Source organism: Penicillium expansum, assembly GCF_000769745.1.
Source record: "Penicillium expansum strain MD-8 chromosome Unknown contig187, whole genome shotgun sequence".
NCBI classification, from domain to species: Eukaryota; Fungi; Ascomycota; class Eurotiomycetes; order Eurotiales; family Aspergillaceae; genus Penicillium; species Penicillium expansum.
The window spans coordinates 32,256-54,974 of NW_015971509.1; the positions used below are offsets into that span (position 1 = coordinate 32,256).

The window sequence follows — 22,719 nt, forward strand, 5'->3', positions numbered from 1 at the left end:
AAGGTCTACTTGCTTGCTTTGAAAATCTTGATATTCAGGCTGTTACAAGATGCAAGAGAATTGGGTTCAAAGGGTGCAATCAGGTAACTCGAGAACAAACACTATCTCGGAAAGTAAGTCAGAAGTCCCTGATCCATACTAATGATAATATAGAGGACCAACTCACGAAATTATATAGCCATATACTTTTTGGGCTGAATATTCTACCTGGATATGAATTGAAATTAAAGTGTCATAAAAGTAGCTCGACAGGCAGCATAAATTTCAAACTGAAACGCCCAAGATAAATTGATAGCAAAGAACTAAAAACGCCAATCATCTCGCCAGTAACCCCTCTAGATCCGTATGCTAGAGCTAACATCTCGATCTGGTAAAAGATGTGAACACATAAAAAGCTCATTGAACATGCAGGAAAGAAAGCCCATTCTTGGACATTGGCGCTATAGCTAAAACCGAGGAGAGTGGTGGATGTGGGTAGATGTGACGATAGGTGGTAGATAAATATGAAAAGAGAGGGAGGGAGAGAGAGAAGGCCAAAAAAGACAAGCTAAAAGCGAAAGAAAGCGAGTTGTATTGGGGATGTGTTGTCCCAGAAAGGAAATTCGTATCGTGCGTAATTCATAGCAAGTTGAAAATGATCATAGGATATGATCGTCAATTTTCAAACAGACATCGTCCATTTGAAATGCCAGCGATCCTGCGCCAGCAGAGTCGAGCAGCGTCTTACGTCTAGCTCGAACGTCGGGTGTTCCAGAACACACCGAATGGAAGAGAAAGCCATGGTACTGACATTTCAAGAGATATTCACCTCACATGACAATACAGCCACCACCGCTCTGAGCTCTTCTGCGTCTCCCGCCAAGAGCAGAGATAGCGCCTACGCCATAAGCATCGTTCTCGTCTTCGTCTTCATTGTACAGACGCTCGGCTTCACGGGCACGACGTCGACGCCGGCGAGCACCAGCACCAGCAGCGCCAGCCTCTTCAGTGGCGACCATGTATTCGGTCCATTTCCGGTCCAGCCGGGATGCCGCAGCGAGATCGCCGCGCAGAACACGTTTCGTGTGTTCGTCGACGGTCATCTGCCAGCCGTAGAAACATTTCAGCTGGATGATTTCGTTGGGATAAGTTGGCGCTGGCGACGGCGAAGGGGAGGAGGCTGGAGTGACGAAGGTACTTGTCGCCGGGGAGGAGCCGGCATCTGATGTTTGTGTCACGGTCACCACCGTTGAAACGGGTTTGCGGGAGGCGCGCGGGATGTATGCGTTGCTGGAAAGGACTTCCCTGACCCCTGCCCAGGTGACATTGGCGCAGTCGAATATCATGAGTCGTAATCCGACTTGAGGGACCTCGTCGCTGTACCCGCGGCGGCGGACGCGGAAGCTGGCTTCCATCAGGGTCAGATCTGACACTCTGGTGTTGTCCATTTCGACGGATTTGAGTTTCGGGCAGTTCTTCATCACTCGGAGCATTCCTGTGTCGCTGAGACTCTCGCAGTAGCTGATGTTCAAGTGTTCTAAGTTTTGGGCACATGGAGATTCAGCCAGCCGCACCAGGGTGCTGTTTGTCAAGTTCTCCAAATCCTCCAGTTCCAAATGCGACAGTTTTGGCGTCGTGCGAATGACGTCTGTGACAGATGCATCGGTTAGCTCGGAGCACTGGGAAACTTGCAGGCCCTCCAAATCTGGAACGTTATGGGCCAGGCTTTTCAGTCCATCATCGCTCACTTCAGAGCAATGGTGCAAGTCCAAATGACGGAATTTTCGAGGTGGAACGATAGGCCGATCGGTCAAAATATCCATATTGGGGTTCTCGCCATGAATCAGGATCTTCAGACTCTGATCAGTCAGGTCGGTACGACTCATAACCAAACGATCCAATGTATTGCGCTCGAACAGGGCCGAAGTGAATTTCTCGTCTTTAAATCCACGAATTTCGCTGGCCCGAAGATCTCTCAACCGCTCACAGGAATGGACAATCCGAAGAAGACCGGTGGTATCAACATTACTGCACCAAGAAACATTCAATGTCTCAAGTTGCGGACAAGACCGTGCAATGACCTTCATGGCCGAGTTCGTGACACTCGACAGACCAGAAAGATTGATGTATTCCAAACGGGGATTACGAAGGAGGAAAGAGTAGATGGATGCCTTATCGATGCGACAACCCTCAAGCGAGAATTTGACGACATTGCGACACAGATCCGAGATACGTTCTCCGTCCGAGGACCATTTCTCACGCATCTGAACACAGCCTCTGAGATTGAGGTCTCGGACAAATGGACCACCAGAAGTGATAAGCTTGACCAAAACATCGCTTGGAATCTTAGAGTAGTACTCGGTCGTATCAACCTCGGACCATAATTGTCCGTCGTAGCACATTTCATTCCACGTCTTGGACACAGCGGAGCAGCGAACAATTTCTTGCGGGGTGAGGTATTGGAAGATGCGCGTCTTAAGCTCTTGTGGCATATCGCCCCAAAAATCAAGAGCTCTGACCGGCTGGGATTCTTGACGGATGACCTCCTCAAACTTCACTCCCACCGGCGTCGCGGTGCGTGGAGATCCACGCGACGCTGGCCTCACATCAAAGGGCAAAGGAACAGTGCGAGGCGTAGTGAACCCAGGGCCATCGGTGTCCATCAAACGGATGCGAGCGTTGGTTCCTTGGGGCTCGCCGGGAGAACTGGAGCAACCGGGAGTAGCGGGACGGGGATTGAGGCCGCCATAGAGCTGCGAGGAACTTCCATTGCCTAGACAGGGCGAGTAGGAAGGCGACGATAGCGAGACACAAGAGAGAGAAGCCTTATGGTCCCGACGGTAGCTATTGGTTGACGAGGAGCGTCCGCGTCGGGTGAGCGTCGGGCTGGAGGACATGCGTTGGAGGCTCTGCAGTAACTTCTGACGACCCTTGAGTTTCGGCGGCTGCTCTAATGGGATCTGGCCTGCCGCATTGGTCGGGCTGTTCGGAGAGATACTCCCCGGAGAAGGAAGGATCTCGTCGGATAGTTGGGAGGCCATCTTGGCGACTTAGTTCAGTCTGCAGCACCTATTCTCTAGCCCAGTACTATTTTGTCACGCCTTCCGGAGGGTGTCGGCACGGTACGGAGTGTCACGCGAGAAATAATAACGACGGAGGATAGTGGAAACGGATAGAGCGACGGGCGCGCAGTCACCGGAAGCTCTTAGATGAGCATAGTGCTAAATCTCAGCGATAACCGGTCTTTTTGGATATGGATCAGCACTTAGAATAGAAGAGCAGAGGGAGGAAGTGATCGGAATATCGGTGGGTGGGGAAATCACGTTGACCGTTATTGTTCTTCTCGGGGCCCACGGCCAAAGAACCGTGGAACAGCTTTTCGGCAAAGATGCCGTACAGAAAACCGAGAGAACCGAGAGAACCAAGAGGACCAAAGAGAAGATACAGAGAATGGGAGGGGGAAGTTGAGAAAGGGAGAGAGGATATGCAAAGAGAAACAAGAAATGGCGGAATGCAGAGCGGAAGGGAATGCAATACATCTACTAAACCTGGTATTGACCCAACCATCTCATAGCAGACGTTGTACTACGCAAGTACTCCGTACTCCCCTCCTCTACGTTATCTGCTTATCGGTCCCCACCTATCAGTACTAGGCACCGGTATATACATGCATCTACTTTCAAATGCCGCTTTCTTATTATTCTATATCTTCTTCTTGGGTAACTCTGGAGTATATTGTGTATATTGTACTAGTTTCTATGTACGATACAGTGTCATGGCACAGACCCATCTGATGTGAGACCAAAGCCCACCCTCGGCTGACGACGCCTGGAACAGAAGGACAAAATGAAGTCGATGGATTCGACGCCCCTCAGACTCAAACCCACTTTAAGGTCTCCGATCCAGGGACATCCCCGAGGCAAGTTGTTCCTGAGAGGCAAGCCGTTAGATTCATTCCCGCCTCTTTTGGGCTATTTTCGCTGGTGGGGCAATGTGCGGGGGGATAGGCCAACCCGTGGTACGATGGCAAAAGAACCATGGAATGGAGCATGCCATATCCATGTCTTCTATTTTATATTTTTATATTTTGATTCTTATCTCACCTTGGCTCTCTTTTTACGAGGTCAGGACCCTCGATTTATTTCAATGTCACAATAAAATCCCCATTTTCATCAAATTGGAAATGTCCAGCTTCCAAGGTTCGTAAGGTTGGCATACGAAGTGGAGATTCCATGGCGATGATAACCCAAGCTAAGCCACGAGACTAGACTGGGTTTGCCAAGGACTACGGAGTACAAAGACCACATACATATGTACGCTAAATATTCCCCCGCAATTCACTCAAAGCCGTACTCCGTACGGATACGGAGTACGTTGTATGTATATAATGTCTGCCCTCTTGGGTCTCTAGGTCACGGGTCTCTAGGTCACATAAAGAGATATGCAAAGGTATCGCAAAATCAAATGCCATGTAAAAGGGGACGAAAAAAAGCTTGATAAAATAAACCCCAGATAAAAAAATAAGACAAATCATACGTTGATGTTCATAATCATCACCCATCAACGTGGTCCTAGGGAAGTTAGAAGAAACAGACACTCGCTCCACACCGGCCCCGAAATGATACCCAGTTCCCCGGAAAATTTTGCATCCATCATCAAAACGTAATCAACTTTGTGGGGTATCGCGTTATTTTTGTTTTTTCAATAAGTAAAAGGCGGAGGGAGAAGGAAGAGTGGTATTAGAAAGGATTTGAATTAAGCCCCCACCATCCAAGGGTGTTCAAGCACTTCAGTAACTGTGAGTCGGTTATCAACGTCACGATCGAGCATCGTGCGGATGAGGTCAATGCAATCTTCCGAGAAAGGAAGGAAGGGAATTCGGAGTGGGTGATCGAGGATCTCATCGACGTTGTAGAACGGGTTCTCTTTGTAGACAATTGTATAAAGGAGAATCCCCAGAGCCCAGATGTCCTGCTCCTTGCCTCGATACGACCTGCCCTGTAAGACTTCGGGCGCGGCATAATCTAGTACATGTAATCAGCATCTTAACCCCCAATCAATCAAAGAGACAATGGAAACTTACCAATCGTTCCCACAAAGACATCAAAGGGCCCGTTTTTGATGTAGGCCGCACTCCCAAAGTCGATCAACTTGATCCGTCCCTCTCCATCAAGAACCACATTCTCATCTTTGATGTCACGATGTACAACCAGTGCTTTGGTGTGTAAATGATTGATGGCGCTCGCAACCTGTTTGAAAATGTTTCGGCACTCCGACTCATCCATGTTGGCCTTGAGTTCGATATAATCGAACAGGTCCATTCCCGGGAGTCCGTGAGGAGTCATTTCAATGTAGTAATTGATATCATCTTCGAAGAAGCCTTCCATCTCCACAATGTTAGGGTGCTTGAGTCCATCCCGCCGCAGGAAGTCCAGGACATGGATCTCCAGTGGGACAGTACCGAGGCGCCGATCACGAGTCCACGTATCCACCAGGATCCGCTTCTTCGTGACAAATTTCAGCACCATCTTCTTGAGAGGCGGCTTCTTTGAACGTGCCAGTTTGACTTGACCGTAGGCTCCTTGTCCCATCTCCTCGAGAATCACGTAGTCGTTGATTGTTCGTTTCGCCGGAGGGTCGTTCTTCGCATTGGCAGCCGAAACCTGAGGAACGGGCTGCGCAGGACGGGCGGTAAGAGGCTCAGATGCAGCCTCACTGAGTTGTTGACTGAGGGTTGATGTCGGGGTTTTGATCTCCACAGAAGTCTTGCGATTTTCCGCAGTCTGGGTATCAGCACCGGCGTCTGACGGGCCAGGGTCGTGTGTGGGCGAGGTAGGTTTAGAACTTGGTACAGATGATGGCGAGAGGCCAGCAGCATGTCCAGTAGCGTGGAGCTGTCTGGAGTAGGTTATCCACAAGGCATAGACCAACTCTGTGACTGCAATGGTATCGTCACTGTCATCAGAGTCGCTACTCCGGTCGCTGCTTTTCTCTGTCTTCTCTTTGGAGAAGAAGGTACCGCTCTTAACCACACGCAGTTGAATGTCCACGACAATGGTCGAGCCATCTCGATGCTTGGCAAGCAAGCCACTTGGCTCTGTAAACACAGAGGCGGCATTTGCTTTTCCGTCGCGGAGAATAGAAAGTGTCCGTGCCCGTCGGAAGCTGTGTTCGGGTATGACAATGCCATCAACCAGTGGCACATTGTCCTCCTCGGTCAAAACATCTAGAATTTCATCGAAATCGGGTACAAGCTCAGTGATGTGGAGTCCCTCTGGTCTTTCTTGGCCGAATAGGACCGAAGAGAACACAGAGTTGGAGCTGATCACGTTCAATGTCAAGGACGAGAGCACCATCATGCCTGCGACATGAGGAAAGCTGGAGACTTGGAGAGTGCGATCTCCTTCTCCCTTGCCAACAGCGACAGGAATACAAACACCAGCAGCGGTGCGGGCGGCAAAGTGCTTCAGCTCCACGATTTTAGCTAATCCCTTCTCGAGGGATGTCTCAAGAGATTCCGATGGGAGACAGGGTAAAAGGTCGGTGATCGACTGGCCGTTCTGAACGACCGACGGGCCCCAGATCTTTTCAACGTCACCTTTGGAGCCCACAACGTTCCATGAGTCGTCGCACTGGATGGAAGCAATATTCTCTGTTATCTCCTCCACAACCCATATCAGGCCACCACGCTTTTCCATTACCCAGACGCTAGCGGAGCCCCGTGACCCGTTGCGCTTCTGAATCGGGACCACATCGCCGCAAAGCAAGACTCCGCGTGACTTATTCGCCGGGTGGTTGTTGTTTCGGGCGTTTCTTGTGCTAGAGCCATATCCGTCATCAGTCTGCGCTCTCCGAGATTTTTCTCGTGAGGATGGTTTGCTGAGAAGTTGCGCTGTTACTCCATTCCCGAGGCCTCGGAACTTGGGATTGACGGCGGAGATGTTAGCCCTTTCGGGTTGAAGTGGCATGCGGGCAGCGGCATCGGTGCTGGGATCTCGAAGCTTGACCTTGAGCCACTCCTGGTGCTCCTTCTGTACGACCTCTAGAATGCTCAGACGGCGAACTTCGGACTGAAGAACACCAAAGATGAGACATGACAGATCATTAGCGGCCAGAATGGTCCATGGTTCCTGGGCTTCGGTCCTGAACACGGCCTGGGAAGCTGGGGTCCATTTGCTGCTATGGGCGTGGAGGGCGGGGATCTGGAATCCCAATCCAGCAGTCGAGCTAACCGAGGCGAAAGGATCCGCGGAAGAGGTGTATGGTTGTGCTAGAGTTTCCATCAGCTTGCTCCTGACAGAGACAGAGCGTAGGTCCGTGTATGTACGTTTTAAGCTTACGCGCCTGGATGTAGGTGCAGAGACCAGGTCCCTCCTTTGGTTGGAGATCCGATCGCTGGGCACCGGGCTCAACAATTGGGAGCCTTCAGAGGGATGTGACCCCGACGGGATAGAATCCTGGACTCCGTCTCGGGTGCTGGCCGGAGAGAAATCCCTTTCCGAGAAGGCCTTCTCAAAGATATTGTCGCTATTAATCTCTGCGGGTCCTGTCATGGGTCCACGGCCGTGAATTTGGTTTTCATGGGGATCGAGCATATTTGCTCGGGCCAAAAGGTCCATCATACCTTGCATCTCCGTGTCCCCACTGGCGTTTGCTTGTGCGTTGGCGATCGCGGCATTGCTTGCGGCCCATCCCATCCGGTCGCGCATGAAATCAATAGACCTCTTGAGAATGTTTTGACGGCTGTGGAGAAATTCCTCGGACTGTTGGGCAAAAGAAAAGGAGTGTAGCGACTCCAGTGGAAACCGGTGTAGGTCTTCTAGATCTGTGAAACTTCGGCTCGACAAGTGACTGGTGAGAGCTCGAGAAGAAGAGCGGGAGCGGGGAGAGGGAGCTGGGCGCTGGCCATTCATGGGAGCTAGCGAGAGCGACGAGGAAGACATGTTTGGAAGGGTCAGTACTCGCGAGGGTTGGTTTTGGCGTATTCGATCCAGCCCAGATGGACCGATTCCATGGTCGTTCTCGAACAACGGAGATCTGTTGAAACACAAGAAGTGTTAGCTTTGCGCTAAAAAGCCAAAATAGTATTGTCGCCGACCTGGAAAGAGGGTCATATCCCGAAGAAACACTGCCCGCCGAGCCCCGGAACTGATCTGTCTGTAAAGAAAGGTTGTGTAGTCCGGACTCGGATTCGGGCGACTCAGAGAGGGATCCTAACGGCGACGAAAGAGGACTCGGCTCGCCTAAGTTTTGATCAGCGCGATTCCCCTAGCTTATTATCAACTTAATCGGCGCGTCTCGAAGTTTCCATTCCATGGGCCTTCCAAGAAAATGTGACGCTTTCGAATGATCAGACGGTTGATCTCCGCGGTCAGATGCATCTCTGAACATGTGCTAGCCGATGACCGTGGCCACTTGATCACTTAGAAGAAAATCAATTCGCGCCCTGGTTGCTCCTTTCTCTTCCGGATGCTCAATGAGTCGTAAGCTCAATTTGAGTAGCACGATAACCTGTTCTTTTTTTTTCACCTCACCTCCACTACTTCACCAAGGCCCATGAAATGTGAACCCAAGACTAAATGATCAACATAAAAAAGCATGTGCGCATGACTTACCACCATGGTTGTAAGCCGACCCCATCCCCGAGGTCTCTCTTCTCTTTCTCTTGTCCCTCTTTTTGGAGTTTTTGTTGTTATTTCGAATTCAGATGGTCAGATGGTAAACAAAGAAAAGTACGAGGCTCAATCGAGGCGAGCACTCGTGAATGTATGCAAGGTATGCGACATGTATGGGTACGGTCATTCGCAACTGGGACGGTGGTTGGGCGGGCAGCTGCCTCGTAGGGTCTCAGGCGGCATATGTGGCGTCGCGGCCGGGCACGCAGAAAGTGAAGAACAAGCAGGTGAATTCGAGGTAAAGGGATTCAAGGGGGGAGAAAAAGAAAAACAGCAGCGGGGAAGAGAGGGAGTGGGGAGAGGAAAATGCCTGCGAGGAAAAAGGGAACTGGGTCCCCTCCGTGATGTAATTGCTTTAGGTTTTGTATTTTATATCTGTTTACTTTATATAATCCTATGTGTGTATTATTTATATATGTTGGCAAATATCCGAACAGTCGGATTTTCTTCAAAAAAACAAAACAAAATAACCATCCTCCCTTGAACAGATGATTTGTTTTGTTTAGCTCGGCTGATCGACATGTTTCTATCCCATGTGGCGGAGAAACTTACCGTTGAAGACTCGTAGAATCAGATCTATACAAGATACACAAAGATATGATATCCTAAAGAGAACCAAATATCAAGCTACCACTCGAATACTTGAAGATTATTACCCCGCTCCGCCAATGCAGCAAGTCAGGGCCAAGTTATGTCCCAAAAATCTCGAAATGATGTAAAGTGGCTTCTCAAATAGATCCGAGCGCCTCATGTGGGATTTGACTCCATTGAGTTGCTTACTTTCTGAAAAGTTGGAAGCCTGGTTCACATGGTAAATTAAGGCAGAAAATGGAATGGAAAATTAGTCAAATAGATGTGTCCTTTTTTACGCGTGGGTGTCTGCAGCCAATTCTTGTACAGGAAATGATAATAATGCAGCCTACCAGGAGATAAGAAGTGGGACTAGCTTCGACCCGGAGGAAGAATCTCCAGTGCATACGCAAGCAGTGACATTGACCAAATCGGGAGATATCATGGTGGGCCGGTCCCTGATAGAGGGTCCCGAGAGCCCCGAAGACTGTCCAGCGCTAATTCACCATGCTCAGAATCCGTCCCTAGATTGTCATCTCCGCTCAATCCAAACAAGACATTGGGTTTGGGCTTCCCTCGACTTTGGTCTAGATGTCGAGTCTGTTCGGGCGGCGGCGATGTCGAGCTAACAAAGCCCGACAGGTTCCGGCCACCGCCAAGCATCCATGAGAATCCCGAATCCGTCATAGAAGGTCGCACAGTTGATCGGGAAGGTATCGCTCGTGCACTCTCCGTCTTCCTGACGCTGTTCATCCGACTTGCCGTGTCTAAGCTGATAGAATTGGTTCCACTCGCGGCTTTCGGCCCGGTCGTATCCGCTTTGGCGGGATTTATTGTTCGGGATTGATCCTCGTTCGCCACAATGTTGCCTTCTGCTTTGCCCACGGTCGAGGTGACTGTCTCTTGTAACTTGTCCGGTTGGTTCAACTCACTGTCTACACGGGGTTCAAGAGGGGGATCTACTGGTATGGAAGAGTTTTCGAGGCAGACCTGGACACTCTCAACTTTGACCAGAGCCTGCTTGACTGCGTTGCTCGTATCAGAACCGAGGTCCTTGATATTTGCCAGCTGCGAACCAAGATCCTTCAGTGCCTCGCGCAAAATTTTTGATAAAGCCTGATTCCTCTCCTCGAGTAAATGGATCTTCGTTTCCAGTCTGACCGAGGCCGTTGTAGCCGCCATGGGCGCTTTGGATTGTATGTCCGGGGCCGATGCTGCGGAAACAGGCCTCGAAAAGCCAGGACGCATATTTGGTTCAAAATGCATTGTCTGCATATTTTTTCTGGCTTCTGTCACGGCGCCTCGAACAGCTTTGGCCACACCCCAGGTCTCTGTCCGGCGTTGTATTCCCTGGGACACATCCTGGAAAAGAGATTCGAGACTTTTGGGACTATTTCGGTTTGGTAATCCAACGGGGGAGTTGCTTTCACTGCGTTTCCTGAAGTCCTCCCAAAGGAAGGCCCTCCTCGTGGGCCGTGTACCAGGATGGCTGCGGAGTTTGGAGTCAGGCGGTCTCCCTGAATATTTCGATATGATGAAACTGCCTCGATCAGCAGTAGGGTTTTGTTCCAAATAGAGTGCATCATGCACAAAAGCCTGAGGTGTATGTGGTTGGGGCGAAGGGTAGCGAAGTAATAATGTTAAGGCGGTTGTATAGTCGGCCGTGAGCACTAGATGATGCATGTCAGTAAGATAAGATATAATGTGGAATTGAACAGGTCGACTAACATTGCCAACGGATTCTAAGCAGCATTGCAATGCACGTGAAATCAACAAGTTCAGACCGTAGTCCATGAGCAAACAGTAGATCCCACATCATCAGGACATCGTCAAATGGAAATTCTCGCCCAAACAGAAGGCGCATCCAGCGGCTTTTCAGTGGGTTAGTACAGAATAAGATGGATGGGTGTCAAAAAGCACATGTGCAGCTTACGTTAGGAAAATTTGCGGCAATACATCCACAGCTTCCAGGTGCTCAGCAAGCTCATGATCAATAACTGCCAAAGCTTCCTTATGGAGATAATGACACCGATCAACTATCGGAATGACATCCATCTGGCCATTTGCCGACCGTGTCTCGCCGTGTTCATAGTATATCCGGGCCGTCTGCATGACAGAGAGAAACAGCGTAAATGAATCATGTTCCACAAATTGTGCATCAAGAAGCTTTAGCATCAAACCCTCACTTTTGTCCTTGTTCGCATCAAGTCCTCCGGGGTGTACCTTCACCGAGTCTCGATCTACTGCCCAGAGAATAGGCGCGAGTAATTCATGCATTCCTTGTCTATAACCGACATCTGGATTGAGCTTCGAGTAGACGAACAGAATATCAGTCAACTTGGATTTCGTGTCGGGCTCTTGGAAAAAGTAATTTTCCTGCAAGCATCGATCGACATCTTGGAGGATTTCAGTACGCAGCGTCTCGTCGTGTCGGAGTGTTTGCCAAGGGGACTGGTTATTCCAACAGGAATCAGTTAGATAGGAGGATTCTTCAGGTTGGGTGAAGGACAGCGAGAGGGTGATTCACATACCTGCTCATCATCCGCCAGCGGATCAACAGTCGACTCTAAATCATCCGGATGTTCAATGTATTTCAAGAAATGATCTCGCAGCGCACGATAAGCATCCCGTGATTCGTCAAGCTTAGGCGCCCATTCAGATTTATCCAAGCCGTCGAAGAGTAGAAATGACTGTATGAAGAATGAGCATATATCTCCATACTACGTTGTCAAGCCTACAGAACCTTCCAGCAAACGGACCTCAGTCCGTCATTGCACAGGTTTCCTCCTTGCTCGGATTGTAACGCCGCTCGGAGGTCGGAAGGTGTGTCGTTGTCGGAGAACAGGATGTCCCATCTCTTTCTGTAACAGTCAGTACAAATAAAAATTTGCGGATAATTTGGGGGAAGTACCTAGTCTCCTCAATGGTTCTCATTGCTGGGGGATGACGGAGGGAGCCTAGGAAGATGAGGGGGATGCGGGTCGATAGTAGACCGCCCGTGCCTTATCTCGCACTACTCGGCCATTGCGACATCCCACCGCATACTCCGGTTGAGTTCGGATTGGGAAGTTTGCGCATTTAAAACGATATTGCGGCTGGGATCGGCATATTCGATCTTGTGTCGATGCCCCTGCAGAAACTTGCTTTATCGCTGTATCGCTACACTTTATGTCACCTCTCACAGCTTCATGACACCCGTGGACATTCAAAATGTCCGCAGATCTGCTAGCAGAGTTTGGTCAGGCGCCTACTCCAGACAATAAGTCCGGACAGCAGCCATCGCAATACCAGAAAAATTCATTCTTCGATGTCGACGAGAACATCGATTTCTTCGGGTCATCAGGAAATGTACAGCACAACACACATCCCAATCCAACTCCGGGAGCTCCGTGGCAAGGCCCTAGTCATCAGGAATTTGATATTCCCTTGAATCCACATGGCGATTTATTTTTCGATGCAGCATTTGACGCACCAGCAAGTGATGAAGACGATGATGACTGGGGTGAATTCGAGGGCCCTGATTCAAACACTCAACTTGCACAGTCAACATCTCTTCGGCCATCAATGACAGCTACGTTGTCAAAACCAGAGCCTCCCCAAGATGCTCCAGGGGTTTCTAGGACAATTGACTTGCTAGATTCACTCTCAATGCAAGACTCCGCACCAGTTGTGAAACATCCATCGGAGATTGCTAAAAAGAACCAACACCTCGAACCTAGTAATAACCAAGACCAGACGACATGGGATGATGATTCGTTTGGTGACTGGGGCGATTTCGCTGATGCACCTGCTAGCCAACCTCCCCCCAAGGTCTCCGAGAAGAAAACAAAACCTCCTACAAAACGTCCTGTCAAATCCAATAGGCCGCCTGCATCAGCCTGGGACGACGATGCCTTCGACGACTGGGGTGACTTTTCAGATGGGCCCAGTGTGAAGCCTGTGCCCAAATCTAAACCCACCTCGCCCCCGACGGTCCCTAGCCCAGCTCCTAGTAGCTCTGTTTCTGGGACGACAGCCCCCACAGCCACCGTCCGCCCGACAAATATCCCACCGCCATCAGTCCTTCTTGAGTTGTTTTTAGATGTGTTTGAGATTCTTCAGAAGGAGGCTACGCTCGCAAAATCCCAGCTACGATCCTCGGCCCCACAGTCATCATCCCCAAACATCGTTTCTACAACAGCCTTAAATATTCACAATGTACTTCAATCGGCCGCTCGCGTAATTGCAGGGCGAAGTCTCCGGTGGAAACGTGATACAATTCTTAGTCAAAGCATGCGAATCGGCCCTGCCCGTTCCGGCAAAGCCGGTGGTATGAAACTTAATAGCGTGAACAAGCAAGAGACCATCAAAGAAGAACAAGACGCCGTTGATGTGCTTACTACTTGGCGTGAACGGGCGGTGATTTTCAATGCTATTCTACAAGCTGCAGGCCAGCGGCCGATCCCTACGGTCCAAGATCCTAGTGCACTCAAGGTTATTACGGCACGGGCGGACCAGGGCGCGCTAAAGGCCTCCCATCCATGCGCACTCTGTTCGCTTAAGAGAGATGAGCGGGTGTTGCGAGTGGACGAACAAAGTGTTCAAGATAGCTTCGGCGAGTGGTGGACTGAGCATTGGGGCCACACAGCATGCAGGCAATTTTGGGAGACGAATCGAAATCTGCTTGGGCAGCGTTGAAATCTACCTATACACCGGATTTCAGGCCGCCCGAGATGGCTTTTCCGCTTTTTACTCACTGAGTAGACTGGTGAGATTAGTGGAAAACATTAGTGACTTCATTTTGCTAGGGGGCTACATAGTAATAGAAGTACCTAAGCACATCGTTCCTAGCCGCTACTTAACGCCGTGAAGCACTCATACATTGTTACCGGGAGATTGCATAAGAGAGATTGCATAAGAGATAGAATACCATTACTACAAAAGTCCTCAATAATTTAAGTGAGTGGAGAAGGGGTCTGAATAACAGCCTGTCTGGTTTCGAGGATTAAGGCTCACAATGCATAATATTGAAAGAAATAGTCATAATCGGTTGCATAACTCGGTTAGAGTCTGTACATTTTTAATATACCCAAATAGTTTTTAAATTCACTTGGTTATATTCATCTCTATATGATAAATAAAATAAGTAGTATTCTAAAGTATAACCGCATAGCGACTGAATTTCTCAAACTCCTCTAGAACTATGTTGTACGCAGAGCTACAGTTTCTTTTTTTGTCCTCCAATTATTTGAATCATCGGGAGGGAACCCGACGACACACTTATCTCTCTTCTCTCCTCTATCTTCTTAGAACAGCCCTGGAGATAAGATTTTGTATCCACATCTCTACAAAACTGTCTGATTCGTCTCTCGCCTTCTGATAACGAGAGATCCCCCTCACGGCCCTCACGGGCCTCATGGGGAACTTCCCCCCCGCATTTTGGGCCTGACAGATTTCCAACATATCTCAACACAGATGGCGGGCAATGGAAGAGTCACAAAACGGTCGTCAAATGCGTGAGTGAGGTCTTAAATTAGTATCCAGATGGAGATGTACACTAACAATTTAGTTGTGTGCGATGCCGAAGACAAAAGATCAAATGTTCCGGGTCGCAACCATGCGACGGGTGCAGCAAGCGGAAACTTAGCTGCATATTCAACGATCGTGATCAGAAGATCCTGGTAACAAGAGGGTAAAGTCAATTGGAGTCTTGAGAGGAATCGATAACTCACATTCATCACAGCTACATTCTGGAACTGCAGCAGAAGATTGCGCGTATAGAGCAGAGCGAGAAGGGCCAAGTGAGCCCTTTCAGCTCGAATTTTGATCCTCAAATCGGTGTGTCTAGCTTTCTGCTTAGGTGATTACGTACCAACCTATTGCAGATCCTAAATATCGCGAAGATGTACCTCCTTTGGAGAGGACTATTACTCCGGATGATCATGATGAACCCCAGGACCTCGAGGATCTAGACTCTGGGCTAGCCAACCCATTATCATCCGGTCCTCCTGCTTTTATGTCTGCACCGAATGGCCGCACATGTAGGTTACGCTGGTTCCTTAGAATGCACAACTCTAACGCCTACAGTTTATCTTGGAACGTCATCCAACTGGTCCTTCACTCGGCGAGTTCTCAGCTTAGCACATCAGCAACTCTATCAGAATCCATTACCCACAGAAACTTTGTTATTTGATGAATCGACCTATGAACTGGGATGGGACGGGTTACGAACAACTCCGGGCCCAGATGTTCCAGTTGTTCCGACTCGTGACCACACGATGTACCTAATCAACGCCGTGCAATTCCGATGCGGGCAGTTGTATCATCTTTTCGATGAAGATGAGTTCATGAGCTCCTTGCAGCAGTTTTACTCGGGAGATGGGAAATCCATGACAAATAGCTTGTGGTACATCCATTTTCTTCTCATCCTGGCTTTTGGGAAAGGATTCGTTCAGCCCAAGGCTCAAGGTAAAAGGCCACCAGGGGTGTGCTATTTTGTCAAAGCTTTGAAGCTTTTACCTGACCCGACTGCGCTATACCGGGATCCTATGCTCGGAACAGAAATCCTTTGTTGTATCGCCTTATACTACCAGTGTGTTGACTTTCGAACATCGGCACATAACTATGTAAGATTTCTAAAGAGCTATCTCATTTGAAACCCCGACTGACCAATATTCTAGATTGGCCAAGCCATGCGCATAGCCATGGCACAAGGAATGCACACTAGTATGCCAGCTGAAGATTTAGGACATGACATGGTCCAAAGATGCGGCAAAATCTGGTGGACGATTTATATTCTGGACCGAGAAATGACATCGTTGATGGGTCTGCCTCAGTCGATCAATGATCGATATGTGAAAACGCAGCTCCCCACCTTTGCAGATCCATCGGAAACGATGTCATTAGGTATGCACATCAAGTTGTCTCAGATCATTGCCGAAGTGAACAGCAGTAAGATTCCCTGAGTCCCCGTTGGTGGTCACCTCTAACAAAATAAACAGCAATATACGTTGCCAATGGGCGCATCAACCGGACATTTCTGGTTAGCACCAAATCAGCATTGGCCAACATCGCAGGGCTTGCCGATGAGCTTCGCGAGTCATTCCCGCTACATTTGGATCCAGGCAGCGGAGTTTCTCGAATATCAGCCTATTTACATCTTCAATATCACCAGGTACGTGTCTTATTCGTTGTGAAAAGAGAGGCACCCGCTGACCACTTACACGATATTCAGTGTATCATCCTGGCTACCCGACCTCTCCTATTCTGCTTTCTCAAAATCCGCTTCGAATCCCCAGAAAGCTGCGTGGAATCCCTCAATGCCTCCCGAAACGTCCGAAGCCTGATGCAAATGTGTCTTGAATCCGCCCAGCACATCATCAGCATTCTCTCCAGTTTACAGAGTCAAGGCCTCTTAGGTAAAACAAACTTTCATTTCAAATAGGCCGCCTCAACTAACATTCAAAATCTAGAAACCTTCCTCCCCTTTGATCTAGAATCAGTCTTCGTATCCACAATCATCCTCCTGATGGGCCCAGTCATCGACCCACGTGTGCTAGAAAGCCACCCCAACTGGCTGGAAAAAGCCTATGCCGTCTTCGACGAAATGATCAGAGACGGAAACCAAGTTGCTAAATTCCGGCGATCCGAGCTCCAGCAGCTACATGAAACATTAATAGGATGTATTTCTGGTGATCGACCTCGACGCTTACCAGTGTCTGATTTCTTCCCGCAGACTGATGTTCTTCCTGACTCAACTTCTCCTTCTGAAACACCGGCCCCTGGTGCTATACCTCAGTCTGTTCGATATGATGATGCGCTTCTGAGGCCGGATCCTGATTTTGATGTGGAGTGTGATTTTAGTGCGATGCTGACTTCGGCTGAGATTATGGCTGTTGCCGACTCGATTGAGAGTTATGATACTGAGTGGGTGTCAAATGCAATGATTGAACATAGTATATGGTAAATTGAATGTGTGATGAATTGACGAATTGCAAAATTGTTTCCACCGATATCCGTGTCCGTTCTAAAGTAGATATAAACTAGTATATGACTTGAATGGTTAATTATACGTTTGTTGTGAATCTGAAAATGCCAAAATGAACACATGTACTCTTCTAATATTCAAATAATCTAAAGCTTAGACAATACCGCAGGCCGAATCTCAGAGAGCTCCTTCGACTCTCCAAGACGCCAGCTCACATCACCGCCCCAATTTCCCTTCCCCTCATTGGGGTCTGTGTGCTTCCATTTCCACCGTGCCTCACTCTGTTGACCAGCCTGGAGGAAATCCGAAACCCACGATCCAAAGATAGGGAACATCTTGAACCCATGCCCAGAATCACCAGACAACAAGACAACCGACGACGACGTCTCAGGAACAAAATCAATAATGAAATCCGAGTCATCAGTATCGGCAAACCAACACAGCGACTTCTTGACCAACGGACGATTCGCCAACGCCGGAAGCGTCTGCGCCAGCAACTTCCTCATCTGCCTCTCATCATGCTCCGGCACAAACGCACTTTCCTCCAAAGTCCCCGGCGCATGAGAAACCCCAGTCTTAGGATCCGTATTGATATAACCTCCTCCCATAGGACAAATCTTCAACAGATTAGTCTTGGGATCAGGCTCAAAGAGGAATCCCAGATCACGAGCATAAGTGACAGGAATACCACGCAGCGCAGAAGTCTCTTCATCGGTAAGAAGAACATGCGCCACAGACCACGACTTGGCCACGACCTTCTTCCCGAGTTCCGGGACAAGACGGCCAACCGCACCGCCCGCTGCGACGATCACCAACGAAGATGGATGGAATTTCCCATCCTTTGTTCGGATCCCGGAGCTCTTCTTGCCGTGCAGTGTGCTGACGTAGACAATTTCGTCGACTGCACCGTGTGCTCCGAGGTAGAAGCGCACGCCGGCTGCCTGCGCGGCGCGGTATACTCCTGCCAGAGCATTCCCGGAGTGGGCATACCCGTCGAAGCGGTTGAAGTATCCATTCCACCCGGGTAATGGGCCATCGAGCTGCCAGCAGGCTTGCCTAATGTCGTCTACACCATTGAGGGGGATAACATGTGGCTTGATTTGATCGCTTGCATTTGCCGAAGCCCGGAATCTGTTGAGGGTATCGACGGCTTTCTGGGGTGCTTCGCCAGACACACAGTGGAGGAATCCAGTCTGGTGGAAATAGGGTGCGAATAGAGGTGTCTTCCATGCGGCGATGGCTTTCTAAATAATAATAAAAAGACACCGGTCAGTAATGAACTCAATTACTATACTTGCATTGAAGAGGTTGACTTACAATTGTCAAATCGGTGTAGAATGGATCCTCGTATTCCGCGCGCACAATCTTATTCAAGTCATTTGCGGCCGAATAACGTGGAGGAATGTGTTCATCTCTCTCGAAGACAGAAATGTTCGTAAAGCCCGAGCGAGTCAGATGAAGAGCGCTGGAGAGCCCGAAGGCTCCGCCGCCGACAATGATGATCGGGTCAGACTTGGAGATACCCATCTTAGATGAGATGCGATGAGAGACTTCTACCAGATGGACTAATAGTTCTATATCTATAGTTACACAGCTCACTATAGCACCATGAGTTAACGGCGTCAATTCCGATTTCGAGGACTAGTGCGGGGGCTGCGGAGAAGTGGACCATCGACCATCGGGAGGGTTCCCGATGTGCCCAAATCGGCTTTTTTGATATTTTTGATATCTTGGATATTCTTGATAAGGGAATGGAGCTACGTAAGAGGTCATAAGTGGACATGATAGCTGAAATGTCATATGATACAGTGAGGGGTAGTCGAATGATTGACTCCTTGAGAATAGTGGCATTTTACGAGTAATTTTATTAGTAGAACAAAATATACGTAGGATCCTTAGTTATATGTATAGTAAGGTCTAAATATTATTGTAGAGTTATAAGGGTAGCATGTCTACACCGTACCATTGTTCATTATCATCTTAGCTATAACACCGAGAAGAAAAGATATCTAGAAAGGAGATATTCACCTAAAAAGACATTGGAGTGTTATCTCATAACATCCATAATATCATCTTTAGCCAGATACATGAGATTATTGGAATCTCACGTCGTTAAGAACAGAGGCCGCATACGAGATCAACTACCCGTGTTGCTAATAATCTTTGAAGTGCACTCAATTGAAATAGATGACAGTATGCTTGAATTGCGAAAGTACATATATGCTAGCGTAAAATCTATAAAACAATCATTTTATGTTCCAACATTAGTGGTTGCTGGGGTAAGTGAACCCAGCCTCCTGATCGAAGAACTCCTCCTTAATCAATCGGGGGCTAACAAAACGGCGAAGGGGGTCGGAGCTACCAGCCTTGTCATTGGTTCCGCTAGCACGAGCACCACCGAAAGACTGCTGGCCGATAAGGGCAGCGGTTGTCTTGCAGTCTGTAGAAAGAAAACCGGTTAGATATAGCAAAAATACACATAGACACTGTGAGACTTACTGATGTAGAAGTTACCGGCAGAGTACCGGAGCGCATCTTCAGCCTGGCGGATAGCAACGCGATCCTTGGCAAAGACAGCACCAGTCAAGGCAAATCCACCTCCATTCTGATCAACAGACTTCAAAGTAGAAGCCCAGTCAGCATCCTTGTAGACGTGCACGGCAAGCACGGGACCGAAGATCTCCTCGTTGAAGAGACGGTGGTCTGGTGATTCGGCCTGGTACACAGTAGGGTGCACGTAGTATCCAACAGATTCATCATAAGTACCACCGGCAATCAGTTTGAGCGAGGGGTCCTTATTGCTAGCATCGATGACGGACTTGATCTTCTCGAATGATCCACGGTGGATGACGGGGCCCATGAAAGCCTCCAGATCCTTGTCGGGGTTTCCAATGGTGATCTCCTTAATTCCAGCCTTCAACTTGGTAAGGAACTCCTCGGCACGAGACTCAGGCAGGTAGAGACGGGATGTGGCGGAGCATTTCTGACCCTGGTACTCGAATGAGCCGCGAATGGTGTGGTTGACTGCACTGGTGATATCGGCCGAGGGATGAACGAGGTGGAAGTTCTTTCCGCTGGTCTCGGCAACGAAGCGAGGGAACTCGCGGTATTTTTTGGCGGCAACACCCTGGCCAATCTTGCCATACAGAGAGCGGAAGACATCGGAAGAGCCGATAAAGTTCAAGCCGGCAAAGTCGCGATGTGAGAGAACAGTCTCGGTAATGGCCTCGGGGTCACCGGTCACAAATTGGATCACATTGGGAGGAAGACCGGCTTCCAAAAGAATCTTGTAGAGCAAAGAGCTGGCGTAGACGTTAGAGGCTGAAGGCTTCCACAGAACGACGTTGCCCATCAGTGCAGGTCCGCAGATCAAGTTTCCACCGATGGCTGTGAAGTTAAATGGGGAGACAGCGTAAACGAAGCCCTCGAGGGGACGGTAGTCAATACGACTGTGAGTAGTTAGCAAGTGATTCCGTAATAGCTCAGCACTTCAATATAGACTAACCTCCACATGCCATCACTGCCACGAGTGGGCTGCTTCTCCAAAATTTCAGCCGCCCAGTTGCAGTTCAGGCGGAAGAAATCCGCCAATTCAGCCGCAGCATCAATCTCTCCCTGCCAGATGTTCTTTCCTTGTCCAAGCATGGTAGCAGCAATAATTTCATATCGGTACTTGGTGCACAGCAGCTCAGCAGCCTTGAGGAAGATCGAAGCTCGGTCAACAAATGGGGTATCTTGCCAGCTTTGCTTTGCCTCCAGGGCTAGGTCAATGGCTGATCGGGTCTGCTCATCGGTGGCAAGGGGGTAGTTTGTGAAGGTAGTGGCATGTTCGGCGGGCAATGGTTGATCCCAAGACTTGGAGCTCGCCTGTAATTTTCCATCAAAGAAGAGCTCACTGCGCACGGGCAGCTGAGAGCGGAGCTTAGCCAATGCTTCTTCGAGCTTGGCGCGCTCCGGGGAGCCTTTCTTGTATAGAGGCTATAGTATAATTAGCATCTAGTTGGCTTGAATATTTCTGTAACACTCACGTTTGGTTCGTTCCGGGCATCGGGGAGGCGGAATGGCAATGTAGTCTTAGCACGAGTCTGAATAGAAAGGCCTGCAGGAACGGGGCGCAGGCGAGAGCCAGTAGGCCGTGCCGAGCGAAGTCTCATGAGTGTAGTAGACATTATGAATAGTAAGTCTGAGTCAAGTTGATGGCAATGTGAACTTGAGAAATCAGTTTGAGACGACGAACACACTGCTTTAAACGTCAACGATCAACGACCCCTCCTAGAGGTATCGGAGGCTTCCCCGTTTACCCCACATGATGATTGCGGCGAGCTTGAGCTCTGACGGGCAAAATTAAACTAAACGCGTAGCTACCACTCGAAATCTGCACCATCGGGAGGCCATCCGGTACTCGTATCAGGACTAGATTAGGTAGTGTACTCCTATCCATCTTTTCAAAGTAGATAAGCATGAGACTCGGAACTATGTACTTCAGATTATCATTATGCAACAAGAAGTGCAATCAACTGAAGCTCGCTGGGGCAACCCTGAACTAGGACAGCTGGCCGGCGATCTCGCCGCGGCCGCGGCCTCAGCGTCCCTAGTGACACCCGCGGTAGCAATTATTGATAGGTTCGTCTCGACGCTTCCAAGCGCGATTATTCCGCGCTAACAGGCTTTTAGAGCGCTTGTCGAGCAAGCCGCCTTCAAGCAACCCATTCTCCGCGGACTTCGTCGGCATGCGCTCGGGGCGCTCCGCCAGCCGGGTCTGTTTGTCTTCCAGCGACCGTTTGGTATCGTCTGGGCCCTCTACGCGGCAACCTATTCCGTGGCAAATATGACCGACACAATCAGTCGCAAGCTTGAGATAACAGCCGCGGGGACGATCACATTTGCCACGACTATGATGGCTAACGTGCCGCTAGCGCTATGGAAGGACATCCGATTTGCGCAGGAATACGGTACCGGCAAGGGTCCCGATGCCAAGACATTGAAAAACAGTCCAATCTCTTTACCCCTCCAAAATAAGTCATTGGCACGAACTGCAGCTGCTATCTTCCTCGTGCGAGACGGTGTCACTATCTTTGGATCATTTACGTTGGCCCCGTGGTTGTCGGGTGTCATCCCCGATGGCTTGGCGGATCATCCTCATGCAAAGCCGATCATCACACAGTTGACCGTGCCCGTCCTGACTCAGCTGGTTGCTACTCCGCTGCATTTGTTGGCGTTGGATATGTATACACGACAATATACTATGCCTTTCCTGGAAAGGGTGAAGTATTCGCAGCAATATCTTCCCTCGTCGACCTTTTTGCGTTGTGTCCGTATTATCCCTGCGTTTGGAATTGGGTGCTTGACGAATATGGAGTTGCGATCTGCTTTTCATGCCAAAGTCTCGAGTTAAATAAATCAATTTCTTGTCTAACTATTTATTCATACGCGTAAAAATGGCTGTCGACGTAACTAGGTAAAGACATAAATCTATCATATATCATAAGCTTCCATCTAACAAGACTGATAAACATCACATAATTTCAA

At 49.2% G+C, this 22,719-nt stretch overlaps 8 protein-coding genes across 8 annotated transcripts; 3 read left to right on the forward strand and 5 right to left on the reverse strand.

Annotated features, from left to right (window-relative positions):
- Positions 1-809: 809 nt before the first annotated feature.
- Positions 810-3,020, reverse strand: PEX2_055970 (F-box domain protein; the record flags this gene model as incomplete). The annotated part of the gene is made up of 1 exon (XM_016742871.1): positions 810-3,020. The coding sequence occupies one exon, from the start codon at positions 3,018-3,020 to the stop codon at positions 810-812; it is 2,211 nt and encodes a 736-aa protein (XP_016593400.1).
- A 1,714-nt stretch (positions 3,021-4,734) lies between these two features.
- On the reverse strand, positions 4,735-7,922 carry PEX2_055980 (serine/threonine-protein kinase; the record flags this gene model as incomplete). The annotated part of the gene is made up of 2 exons (XM_016742872.1): positions 4,735-5,003; positions 5,063-7,922. 2 exons carry the CDS (start codon positions 7,920-7,922, stop codon positions 4,735-4,737), a joined length of 3,129 nt encoding a protein of 1,042 aa, XP_016593401.1.
- Positions 7,923-9,665: 1,743 nt separating this feature from the next.
- On the reverse strand, positions 9,666-12,158 carry PEX2_055990 (GTPase-activating protein GYP6; the record flags this gene model as incomplete). The annotated part of the gene is made up of 6 exons (XM_016742873.1): positions 9,666-10,894; positions 10,953-11,095; positions 11,158-11,675; positions 11,756-11,914; positions 11,968-12,085; positions 12,136-12,158. The coding sequence occupies 6 exons, from the start codon at positions 12,156-12,158 to the stop codon at positions 9,666-9,668; spliced, it is 2,190 nt and encodes a 729-aa protein (XP_016593402.1).
- Positions 12,159-12,434: 276 nt separating this feature from the next.
- Positions 12,435-13,901, forward strand: PEX2_056000 (uncharacterized protein; the record flags this gene model as incomplete). Its single annotated transcript, XM_016742874.1, has 1 exon — positions 12,435-13,901. One exon carries the CDS (start codon positions 12,435-12,437, stop codon positions 13,899-13,901), a length of 1,467 nt encoding a protein of 488 aa, XP_016593403.1.
- A 777-nt stretch (positions 13,902-14,678) lies between these two features.
- Positions 14,679-17,169, forward strand: PEX2_056010 (uncharacterized protein; the record flags this gene model as incomplete). Its single annotated transcript, XM_016742875.1, has 9 exons — positions 14,679-14,719; positions 14,773-14,895; positions 14,947-15,041; positions 15,089-15,244; positions 15,291-15,829; positions 15,884-16,154; positions 16,205-16,377; positions 16,438-16,621; positions 16,676-17,169. 9 exons carry the CDS (start codon positions 14,679-14,681, stop codon positions 17,167-17,169), a joined length of 2,076 nt encoding a protein of 691 aa, XP_016593404.1.
- A 167-nt stretch (positions 17,170-17,336) lies between these two features.
- On the reverse strand, positions 17,337-18,717 carry PEX2_056020 (NAD(P)/FAD-dependent oxidoreductase; the record flags this gene model as incomplete). The annotated part of the gene is made up of 2 exons (XM_016742876.1): positions 17,337-18,434; positions 18,508-18,717. 2 exons carry the CDS (start codon positions 18,715-18,717, stop codon positions 17,337-17,339), a joined length of 1,308 nt encoding a protein of 435 aa, XP_016593405.1.
- Positions 18,718-19,454: 737 nt separating this feature from the next.
- PEX2_056030 (Aldehyde dehydrogenase, C-terminal) lies at positions 19,455-21,359 on the reverse strand (the record flags this gene model as incomplete). The annotated part of the gene is made up of 4 exons (XM_016742877.1): positions 19,455-19,630; positions 19,690-20,639; positions 20,696-21,168; positions 21,219-21,359. 4 exons carry the CDS (start codon positions 21,357-21,359, stop codon positions 19,455-19,457), a joined length of 1,740 nt encoding a protein of 579 aa, XP_016593406.1.
- Positions 21,360-21,685: 326 nt separating this feature from the next.
- Positions 21,686-22,585, forward strand: PEX2_056040 (uncharacterized protein; the record flags this gene model as incomplete). Its single annotated transcript, XM_016742878.1, has 2 exons — positions 21,686-21,813; positions 21,865-22,585. 2 exons carry the CDS (start codon positions 21,686-21,688, stop codon positions 22,583-22,585), a joined length of 849 nt encoding a protein of 282 aa, XP_016593407.1.
- Between the last annotated feature and the right edge of the window lie 134 nt (positions 22,586-22,719).